Consider the following 12539-nt stretch of genomic DNA (forward strand, 5'->3'; position numbering starts at 1 on the left):
GAGCTTTGAATCTGAAAATAAAATAACAACAGATCACTATCTACATAAAAAAGTAAAATAGGAATGACTGAGCCCATTTATGACAAATACATTTAAAATGTAACAAAACTTGAGTAATTTTAAAACAAAAAATTTAAAAATTACTTCGTACATACGAGTAGCTTTACACATAGCGCACTCATACGAGCATCCTTATTTCTTTGGTCTAGTTTAAAGAATATTAAAAGACTTAACCTTATTTTTTTTGGTTAAACTATCAGTGACTTAAAGGATTAACATAGCCTAATATGTAAGTCAGTAAGTACTAAAAATGTGGTAAAAACAGCTCTACATAGAGTTGTCACAGTCGAATACACACCAGCTATCCCAAGACACGCACCGCATTATCTTTACAACTTTCGAGCGAGACATACGTCTTAAAAAATATTAATTAATTAATTTTCACATTAATTTTATTTTAAACTTTTTCTGAACTCTTTTTGCTATGTAAAAAGGTCTTTCAGTATTTCGTGTTTCGTTATCCAGTTATTTAATTTTTGATAGAATTTTGGTGTTGTGAAAATGCAGCTAACGGATATATTTTGTTACTTGGTTTTAATGGTGAGTAAAAATGTAATTTCTAAATAAAATTTTACTTATATATGCATATTAAAAAGGTTATTTACTTATTACTACAGTTGACTTATCTATTTTCACCATACGTAAAGTGAGACACATTTTTGTAATTTTAACTACGTGTATGTTGGTCTGTATAAAGTAATCATGGAAATAAATCGACGTTTCCTCTTATATCTTACATATAAACACTTTTTATCTCAATTAGAGACTTACTGTTAGAAACAGATAGATATTTTTTTTATAATTAGCGTATAAGATTCCTGAATAAATAACTGTTATCGCCAGAAAACAAAATTTCGATAACATTTAGTTTTTCCTAATAATTCTATAAGGTGTGGATAAACTATAATATTTCGTCATTTTGAAAATGATTAAACCTACTTTATTTTTTACTATGCATTATTTCTCACATTTTGTGTTGATCAATAACATAACATCAATAACAATAACATCTACAACTAAATTTACAATTTTTTGGTAAATAAAATTAGACAGATTGATTATTGATAACGGGCAGTAATCGCTAATAAAGCTACCAATTTCTCAATTATAGTAGCCAATGAGCCAGAAGCCAATAGCCTTAATAGTGATTTGTAGAGTAAGGCAAGTGCGCGTAGAAATAAATAAGAATTTCTCTCTACAAACTCTTTCGTGTAATACGAAGCAATCAGTTTTGACGTAAATTGCAATTCGTGATTGCTTGTTTGATTTTTCTCTTAGAAATGAAGTCTACTATACAGTATTTTTTATTTAAATAATATAGTAGAAATCGAGCATGCAATGCATTTGTTAGTATGTAGTCATTACTGCCCATGATTCTCTGAAATGAACAGTAAGTAGGATTAGAATAGTGATGTTGAAAACAGTGTTAGACTAGTGTTAAGCACTAGGGTTAAGAAACTCGGCCTCTCGATCGAGGGGTCCGAGGTTCAAAACCCAGGCACGCACCTCTGATTTTTCAAAGTTACGTGCTTATTAGAAATTAATTATCATTTACCAAACGGTGAAGGAAAACCTCGTGAGGAAACCTGCATTCCTGAAAGATTTATATAAAAAAATCTCAAAGGTATGTGAAGTCTACCAATACGCACTTGGCCAGCGCGGTGGACTATGACTTAATCCTTCTCATTATGAGAGGAGACCCGTGCCCAGCAGTGGGACAATAATGGGTTGTAGATGTGAAGTAATACTGCCGTCGAAGTTGGAAAATTAATTTAAGTTTTGCCCTACTTCAGTAGGGATGTCTAACTAACCCTTACATTTTTTTAACCTTACACATTTTGATCTTTGAGTGGTACTAAAGATGTATGTGATGTGATGACATGAGTGTACCTAGTACTTATCATAAAAAATGCATGTATTTTTTAGATACAAAATATATTTTATAATTTTGTGTAAGGTCGACATGATAATGCTCCTACATGATAATGCTCTTTACGTTAATATTATTATTATGAACAATATATACATCATTTCTCAATCATCTTATATATAAAATTCTCGTGTCACAATGTTAGTTACCGTACTCCTCCGAAACGGCTTTACCGATTTTCACCAAATTTTATATGTATATTCAGTAGGTGTGAGAATCAGCTATTTTCTATTTTTCATACCCCTAAGTGATAAGGGTTGTTCACCCTTAACATTTTTTTATTTATATGGCACACAACGTTTGCCGGGTCAGCTAGTAATTATATATATTTTCGTCATTACTATAAAGCTTTTGTACACAAAAATTAACTCCCACATTGTTTTTTAGTTCCTATTACTAAAAATCTTTTCAACACAAAAATCAATTCACACATAGTTAATACTTATATAAAAATAACATCTCCCAAAAACATTGTAGTGTGAAAACCACATATTGTAAATCAAACACTCATTCTTCAATACGATAACGCTGTTAAAATACGATTTATTGCAAGATAACGCAAAAATTACAGCAATTAATTTACACCTTACGCTCACAGCATAACTAATTATCATAAGAAAGTCTATGCGTAACTCTCCATATATAGTTCACTCTAGAGGGAAGGCTTATACGTGCGTTATAAGGAATTCCGAGTGGCGTCCTTGGGGAGTTTAGTCCTTTGGGAATTACGTATAACAGGAAGAGGTTTAATTTATGTCCTATAGTTCTAACTTATCTACTTATCATATTAGTCACTAGGTGTGCTATTCAGAAATATTGAATGTTAGTCAGACAATTCAAAGATCTCTATAAAGTTCAACGCTTAGTTACTCAATTCAAATGTAGAACTCTATAAGGTTTGAGACGATAATATTTTTTCTCGTAATAGAGTTCTGGTTTGGGGCCTTTGGCAATGAATGTACATGCGAATTTCAATTATGTCATCAAGAGTAACATCATCTTCAACCCATTATTGTCTCACTACTGCGCTCGGATCACCTCTCAGAGTAACAAGGGCTTAAGCCATAGTCTAACAATCAGGCCAAGTGCGAATAGGTTGACTACACACACCTTTGAACACATTTTTTAAAGCACTCTCAGGTGTGTACTAGTAGGTTTCCTTACGATGTTTTCCTCGTTATAGCAAGGAAAAAATAACGAATATTTAAGTAACTTGGAAATAATACACTAATACATCACTCACATACTGTTATCTTTGAAAATCACCAAAAATTTACATCACATCGCATCTATATCCAGCCTAATTTTTAATCCGTCATCATGATTAAAAATAAATTACCGATAACTGTCTACAATTTGAATAATATTACAGATGATATACTGAGTTTATAGTTTCGAGTTTTACACCAAATTTTCTCCGAAAGAAAGCGGTTAAGCTTCCTTGTAAGTATGTGGTTACGTTACCCTTTTCTGCATAAAAAATATGAATTAGAAATCGCATAATATTTTGGATACAATACGAGTCGTTTGTATTAAAATGAGAGAAACCTTGCGGTAAATGCCCGAATTTAGGTCGTGTAATATGGTTTTGACGTAAATTGTTTATGAACTCCAACAAGATACACAAAAATGTGGTTTGAACTGCATTTGAACTCTGCCTCTCAATCTGGGGCTTGAGATTTGAATTGCAGACTAGTCATATTAATAATTTATTTTAGTTTATAATAGTTATGTGTGTATTAAACATTATTTCTTTTTACAATATGGAGTAACAGACGAGCATGCAGTCCACCTGATGGTAAGTGGCTACTGTGTGGCGCAGATAAGATAAGATATTCGTACCTGAGGTCGGCCACAGATGCGCCGCTACCCCTGAGGACTAAGCTGGAACAACAACACAGTAGCGCTTAACACTGCTGTTATAAGGCAGAAATAGGTGTAGCGGTAGTGCTGCCGGAGTCAAACCACGAAGGGTTCTACCACCCTCAAAATATACTTATTATAAGATAACCTTTTTATAAGATGAAAGTATCAAACAAGCTTGCATTCCACCCTAATATCCATAAATGACCACTATCTCCCGTGAATATGCTTCAAATTGGCTTAACATAGAAAGTTTTTTTTTTGTGTTCTTAAAAATATGTATACTATAGCCTAAATTCTATACATAGGAGAAACACATACCTACCAAATTGTTGCACAGTAAGCAGCATTTTCACAATTAATAAAACTTCACGTACCGACACTTAAACTCAAAAATGTTTAAAATATTTGAAAGCAAGTCACGTTGTCTAAGTTAAAATTAGATTAACACACTTTTTTAACTCTTACAATTTATTTACAGCTATTTTCACAGTTTTACCTAGTTATAATATATTTTCTCCACTCTATGAATTATGAACTAAATAACAGCTAACTAGGCTTCTTGTTTTAAATTAAACAATACTAAGTAAAACATCATTTATAAAAACGTCACTAGTATTTTATAATGGGATTTATAATCATATAAAATTTACACATGAAGGAAAATATTGTAGAAAGAATGAAAGGAAAATAAACATTTATTTCGCGAAAACTAATAAACTATAGTAATTATATTCAGATAGATAAATGTAATAACAATTTAAATAATTAATAGTGAAACATCGATTAATATTTCAATCATAGACGACCCGCGTGGCGGAGTGGTTACCACACTCTCATATTGAAAATGTCCTGGGTTCAAATCTAAGAACTATTTTTTTGTCTATTCTCCGTGTGGGTTTTTGTCTATTTGTTTTTAAGTGTCTACTGTCTATGAAACTTATGGCATAATGCATGGAGCATGCATAGTATGGAGTTTTAAGAATCGTCACTGTTAATAAATATTTCACTAACGTTAAAAATCAGAAGCACATACCAGGATTCCAACCCCAGACACCTATACAGTTAGGCATGTCATTGCTTGGTTCTAGAGAATAAAAACCTTGTACAAGTTTATATAAGTGCGTTGCTTCCGTGAACTCTACATAGAGCTTCAAGTTTAACTAACAATTCCAGTTATTCCTACGGTTCCAGAGGAACTAATCATTCCCTATAAGAACTTATCGAGTATTACTTATAGAATGAAAAAGTTATTCTAACCAGTTTAAGCGGATACCTAAGTAGACACTAGATATACTAGAACATTGTTATCTAGACATAGACGTTAATTTTACCTAAGCACTAAGTATTAGTATGAAAATATCCTATCAATATTATTGATAGAAACTTTCTATAGACGTTTCCAGTCGTTTATTTTCTTTAAGAGGTTGTTTTATTATAAAGGCTTACAGGTTATTGAATGTTTATAGCTGAACTGCATTGTCAACGCAGCTATGTCTATTTATGCCGGAAAAAATAATTACAATGTGTTTCGTACTTAATATAAGTTTTTTTTATATTTGTAACAAACTTTCGTAAAACAGGCTTTCAATTTGAAGCTAATCATATCATCATCATCCTTCTGATCGTTCCTGAAGCCTAAGATAGCCCTCCCATATATAACTCAGCCGATATGTACACATTTCCTCCAGAATGCAAGAATTGCTTGATACTAGAAATAGATATATTATCCAGTCGAATCATATTGGGTATATCATATTGGGTATCATTTGTAATTTTAAAACATATGTTTCACATATACCTTTAAGGTCTATGTGAAACATATGTTTTAAAATTACAAAATACCTAAGTGGCGTCTACCACCCATGGACTTGGACGTTTAATTAATCTCAGATAAGATTAGATTTCTACATGAGGTTGGCCACACGTGCATCGCTACCCCTGGGGACTAAGCTAGAATGCCTCGAAAAAGTATGTCTCCCTACCACACCCTTCAAACTAGAACACAACAGCGTTTAACACTGCTGTTATGCGGCAGAAATAGGTGTGGCGGTGGTGCTGCCGGAGTCGAACCACGAAAGGTTCTATCACCTTCAAATGAAAATGAAATTGTTATTACTCTTGTATGAAATTAAAGAATAAAGGTTATACATGTAACTTGAGAAACCCAACAAATCTCTCTTGTAACGTAATATTTGCTACTGGTGGAGGAAAATTGTGCTTGTACTGTAAACTGATCTTTGAAACCACTAACAATAACGCAGATTAGTAGCGTGTAGACATTTTGATCTTTTGCTTTACTTATATTACCTACAGTTACGTTTTTTATTTCCTTCGACAAAGTTTATAAAAGTTATAGGATGACTTATAAAAGGGCAGTGACTGAGTCTATTGATATATGTATACAATATTAAAGGCACATAAAAACATTATGCTAAATTATGAGTCTTATTTTTTCGTTTAATTATCTATGCCTTCTACTACTACTACGATTTTATTTATTTATCTTGTTTATTATAAAATTTAACAGATTTAAGCCATCGGAGTTTCACATGTATAACATTAAAATAGCACTTTTCTAGTTTTCCTAGCTTATGGGAGGTTACAATGAAGAAGTGATTATCGAATTATTATTAAAGCAAAAAACCCGAGAGCTTAAAAATGTCACTCGACAGACTCGAGAGACATCAAACGGCATCTCATATATTAAAAAAGGTAAAAGTGAAAAATCTGACGTGTTATTTAGACCGTGCCTAATAATGAGACAGTACCCTCTACGGTCTCACATGTTCTATGCAACTATAAAACCCTTTGTGGTTCGACTCATTCGGCACCACCGCCACACCTACTTTTACCTAAGAACAGCAGCGTTAGGCGCCGCTATGTTCCGGTTTACAGGGTGTGGTAAGGGAGACAGACCTTAGGGGAGTCCTCAGGGGTAGCAGCGCATCTGTGACCAACCTCAGGTAGGAATATCTAATCCTATCTGGGGTTGATTACAGATGTCCATGGGCGGCAGTAGCCACTTACCATCAGGTGGACTGTACGCTCGTCTGCTACTCCAATATTATAAAAAAGAAATCGAAAATAAAAGATATCGCTTATCATCAGATGAACTACACGCCTATTTGCTACTTCTAATATTGAATACATAATGTTTTTCCAAAAGACACTTGAAATCTCAGTGAAAATACAGCGTATACATATCACATATCGCTCATAATCACAGGCTACGATGTATAATCAGTTTTCACTTTCAAGTCAGCTGGCCTCTAATATATGTAAGAACGCTGTAATTACGGTAAGTTGCTATGGGTGTTGGAGAAACTGACAGGAAAAGCTGGTTGGATTTTTCTGATGACCTCCGTGGCGGAGCGGTCACCATACCGGACTGCCGCGAGAACGGCCTTGGGTTCGTTTCCCGGCTAGACAGATAGCTGAATGTATTTTGATTTCTGTACTGGGTCTGGATGTTTCTGTATTCGTTTATGTATCATCATCATCATCAACCCATTATTGTCCCACTGCTGAGCACTCCTCTCAGAATGAGAAGAATTAGCCCATAGTCCACCGCGCTGGCCAAGTGGTAGACTTCACACACCTTTGAGTTTATTTTTTATAAAATCTCTCAGGTGTGCAGATTTCCTCACGATGTTTTCCTTCACCGTATAGCAAGTGATAATTAATTTCTAATACGCACGTAACTTTGAAAAGGCTATCCCTGGTTTTATGTATACATCTATGTATGTGCTTCACATATAAGTCACCCGGTATCCATACCCTTTAACTGCCACCGTTATCTGCAATCAACCCCAGTTAACATGAGACTAGCTAAGTCGGTTACAGATGCGTTTCTGCCCCTGAGGACTTAATTGGAACGCCCAGGGAAGTATCTTTACTACATGCTTCAATCCAGACCAACGCAACGCTTAACACTGCTATTTTTAGACAGAAAAAAGCGGTTACATTAGCAGTGTTAGATTAGGCGATGGTGCCGCTCGGGTCAAACCACAAGGGATTCTACCACCATCAAAATGTATTATTGATGTTAAGAAACTACCGCAAGTACTTAATAATTCTAACAATTGTTACAATTAGTTACGAAACAACAAAAAGCGTGCCAATTAGAAAACAACAATCTTGTACCGCTATTCCCATGTCGTTGTAATCGGTTACCAGTTTTTACGCCTTTTTCTTTAATTGTGGGATAATACTCATTTAACACTTTCACTTAGTTTAAACGAATGTTAAGTCAGGGCTGTGTAATGATTTTTGTGTTAAGTTTACAAAAAAATACTTGGTAAGTCAACGAGTCTAGAACAGTAAAATTCTCCACAGGAGGTTTTTATCCGTACAGTATTTAGTAGTTTGCCAAAGATCGTAATAAAATTTGGTAAAAAATATAGGGAATATAGAGCCTCACAATCAAAACGCAAATCTAGACGAAAATCCTAAATCATTAATTATTTTTAACAAAAGTACTCTTTATTTAAGGCAATCAGACTGACTTTTACAATCGAATTGATATGTTCTACCTTCACAATCGTCAAAACTTTACCAACACAAAGTTTTAAAAGTTGTACCGTAAGATATTTATTCCAACATTTGAAGGCCTAGAGTAGACAAAAAAACTCAACAAAGGTCGATTATGAGTTGAGGAACCTTTACTCTCCGATACCAAAAAAGGTTTCCCCCACTATTATAGAGATTTATACCTAATATCTATCAAATAGAAATTCTCCACAAGGAAAATATTGACGACGTCGGTACCTTTGACTGCGTATTAATTTAACGGTTATCTTGCGGTCGCTGAGTCATTGAACTCCGCATTAATCTGAAGAGGAACTAACTTCCTCATTTTAACCTCGACAAGTGACATCTGGTAACATTTACAATATTTATTTACTTATCACTTATTTTGCATATTTCATTTATACACTCATATATACATCAATATAAGTTAATTTATGATACTTTCATATGTACCTTGACTCTATCAAAATTTGCTTTTCAGTAAACCAAAAATAAACTTACATAAAAAACCCGTAATTTTCAACCTGTTATAAAGACCTATGTCCTGTCCCGTGCATGTGGGTCTGGTCTACAAAGGTCTATACCCTATCGTCCTATAGTTACTTTTCTATTCACACATATGTGGGTCGAGAATGCAGCGAATTAATACTCGTACATGTGTCCATGTGATAGGAAAAAGGCACTCATAAAGAATATATTCTTATTTGTATATAGTAATTATTTTACGTTACTTTATTGTGGTACACGAATTTCAAAAAGTAAAAGTAAAAAATTAAGTCTGTTTCACCAAAAAATAAAGGAAATACTTAATTACTTGTGGGTTATTGCTCCTAATTAATATTTCCTTTGACTTTGAGTCACCTCATTAATAGTATCGAGAAAGTAAAGGCCTTTTTCAAAAGTAACTAATTGCCGGGTTTAATCTAAGTAATTAAGCTTTAAATGTATGATTTGAACAGCTTAAATCAAAAATATGCAAATATTGTAAGATATTTTTCAAATTCTTAAAAAAATCATGTTTATAATTGTTGAAAATGTTATTATTTTAAATGGAAAAGGTTTAATTTGTAAAAAGTTAAGTTGTGGATATTTTACAACTCTTTTACTCAGTTTTACAATTTACGATTCGTCAGTCTTTATTCATAAATGAATGTAAATTTATACCATTTATGATACATTAGAAGATGAATATATTTCGAAACGATCACTTTCTATTCCATTTTCATAAAGATAATTAAGTATTTATTAAATAATTCATACTTGATATTATTTTAAGAGATTTGTTTTGTATTTCTTTCATATTTATATTTATTTTCATAAAGAAGTATTACTATGAAAATAAGTATTTAGGATAATCTTAAAACATAATGAAGTATCTTTAAAGATCATTAAATATCAAGGGCAAGTCTTTGCTAATTACAAAGTAAATAATTACGAAAATTCCCCAATTTATATAAGTTGTACACAATATAGGCTATAAACTTATTTGTATGATATAATTACTAGCTGACCAGGCAAAAGTTGTGTTGCCATATAAATAAAAAAAATGTTAAGGATGAACAACCCTTATCACTTAGGGGTATGAAAAATAGATAGTAGCCGATTGTCAGACCTACTGAATATGCATATAAAATATTTGGTGAAAATCAGTAAAGCCATTTCGGAGGAGTACGGTAACTAACATTGTGACATGAGAATTTTATATACTCGTATAAGATTATGTGTGTATGTGTTATGATAACACAATTTCACAGAGCTATGAGCTCATTGTAACACCGAACTGAAATATACTTCAGAAAATCAAATAAATCCTAAGAAATAAGATCAGCAAAAAATATGGCGACTTTCAACAATTAACGGCACGAGAAATGCATTTTTTACACTCGCTGCGTCTATCAGTGGTTTAAAAAACATTAGAAAATATCGTAGTCTACTGAAACACTGAATATAATTTACAGCTATTAATATATCTCTCTAATTCACGTTGAAAATAGAAGATGAATTTTATTATTGGGCAACACAAAAAATAATTACAGTATAAATAATTTTAAAGAAAGAAATAAGAAAGTGTTTAGTAAGGTAGTCCAAGTAAAACTAATTGTATATAAAGTAATTACAGAATATATACGAGTATAAGCTTCAACTTACGAGGCATAATATAAATGGGTATAACTAATTTTAACGTTATTAAAATCATCGCTTGTCTTAGTAATGAAAAAATAAGACAAAATTATGTGTCAAGTCTATTGATGTTTGCAATAGGTTAAGATTCAACAGTCTCATGGGTGGAAAAAGTTAGAGTAAAAAAGGAGTCTATGACTAAATTGCAAAAAGTGTGAGATGTGCCTACGTTGAGGTACTACTATTCATATGAATTATATTTACCAGACCACGTGCATTACAACTGATGAATAAATACATACAATTAATATTAAAATTTGACTCTCTCTTTCCAGATAACAGTAACGACATCATGCGTGCAAGCAGACGAACATAAAAAAGAGTTGTCAGTGAGAAACACTGAAAAACGAATCACCAAACGAGACGCGACTATCTTCATCGACAGCTATCCCGTCGAACCAATTTATAAACACAGGCCTCACGTAATCTACAGGAGAATATCAAGCCCAAGGTATATGAGTCCGAAGCCAAAGTATGGCCCGCCAAGAACCAAGTATCGGTCAGCAAAGCCAAGCAGAGCTCCACCAAAGAAATATAAAAAACACAATCCACACAAATATGGACCTCCGAAATACAAGAAACGCCCTCCAAAACCAAGGTATGGACCTCCAAAACCCGCAAGCCATAAACCCGTTTACGGACCGCCTAAAAAGAAGCCACATTACTCATACTACCCACCAGAACCCGCTGGCTTCGGAGAACCACCACCAGATTATATAACGGACTACCAATCCCCGAAATCGACTTATGGGGAACCTCCTGTTGATTCTTATGGAGCTCCACTTAAACACGCATCGAATGACTTATATCCACCCTTGAAGAATTATCCAGAAACGACCGCAAGTTATGACAATCAGGATTACGGTTTTGGCCAAGAATATAAATACTGGCAAAGTTATCAAAACGACCAACAACTGGACAATAATTTCGCGTATTCTAAGAAACGCCCCACGTACGTTAAGCCAGAGCCAGAAGAAGTTTTTGATACCATATCATCACCAGATGAAGATTTCAATCTAAATTCATATACAGATGTTTACAAATATAGAGAAAACTTAAGAGACACTGACTTTGAACCGTATGAGAGGCAGAGGAAACCTACTTATCGAGAAACCCCGAAGAAATTAAAAAAACAGTGGAAAGTGGCACGTGTTACTCCTGAGCCTGATGATGATGACGATGATGATCAAGTAGTAGTTGGAGGGCAGTATGCTGAGCCCCCAGCAAGATATGTTCCAAAGTTTCAACCGAGTGCTCCAATGTATACGAGAGATGAAGACTTTACTCCCAAAGGCTTTGGTGACTCCGAAGTTGCTGCTTCAGCAACTATATCCCCTTATGTTAACTATAAAAACGGAAATATAGCATTTAGTCCTCAAAACCTGAACGATGCTTTCAGTATAGTTGATAAATAAGATTTATTTATTACATTTTTGTAGGTTCTTTAAAATTTTGGTTGGTAAAGGTGTAATGCAAATAATGTGAATAATTCTAAAAGTACAGCTCCGATCTCATATTTTGAATTTCATTAGAATGGTAAAACAAATATTTCATTATTATCTGTATTTTTCTGGGAATCTTTATATTATTGTGGATTGTGTAGTTAACAAAATTATATTTATTCTGTAACAATATTTATAGAACATGCACGTTCACCTTTATATTGTATCAAATAATATGAATAAGACTGTTGTATCATAGACATTAATATTTTTATACTAAAATGTCATTAAATATTGTAGTCGTTGGTACGATTTTATTTCGCCTATTTAGTTGTAATAAATCAAACAACTGAATAATATCACGATCTAACAAATTATATTTATTTATCAGAAGCTTAACAAAGGAATTCTATCAAAAGCTTATCAACAAATTAATAATCTATTCTGAAATTACAGTACATAGCATTTGTCTAAAACGTTGACAATATTTCTTATTCCACTCAAATCTTTTAACAGTTACAATAATAATT

General features: G+C 33.1%; 1 protein-coding gene across 1 annotated transcript; it reads left to right on the plus strand.

Moving 5' to 3' along the window:
• Positions 1 to 377: 377 nt before the first annotated feature.
• Positions 378 to 12326, plus strand: LOC140745546 (uncharacterized). The gene is made up of 2 exons (XM_073077467.1): positions 378 to 600; positions 10843 to 12326. Exons 1-2 carry the CDS (start codon positions 562 to 564, stop codon positions 11980 to 11982), a joined length of 1179 nt encoding a protein of 392 aa, XP_072933568.1. The 5' UTR covers positions 378 to 561; the 3' UTR covers positions 11983 to 12326.
• Positions 12327 to 12539: the final 213 nt, after the last annotated feature.

The sequence above is a fragment of the Epargyreus clarus genome, unplaced genomic scaffold, assembly GCF_041222505.1.
Source record: "Epargyreus clarus isolate Ecla_fem2 unplaced genomic scaffold, WU_Ecla_fem_2.2 ptg000010l, whole genome shotgun sequence".
Classification (NCBI taxonomy): domain Eukaryota; kingdom Metazoa; phylum Arthropoda; class Insecta; order Lepidoptera; family Hesperiidae; genus Epargyreus; species Epargyreus clarus.

Coding starts and splice junctions, on each gene's coding strand:
- LOC140745546 (XM_073077467.1), top strand. CDS start 562: ATGCAGCTAACGGATATATTTTGTTACTTGGTTTTAATG. Junction 601..10,842: donor TTTGTTACTTGGTTTTAATG/GTGAGTAAAAAT, acceptor CTCTCTTTCCAG/ATAACAGTAACGACATCATG.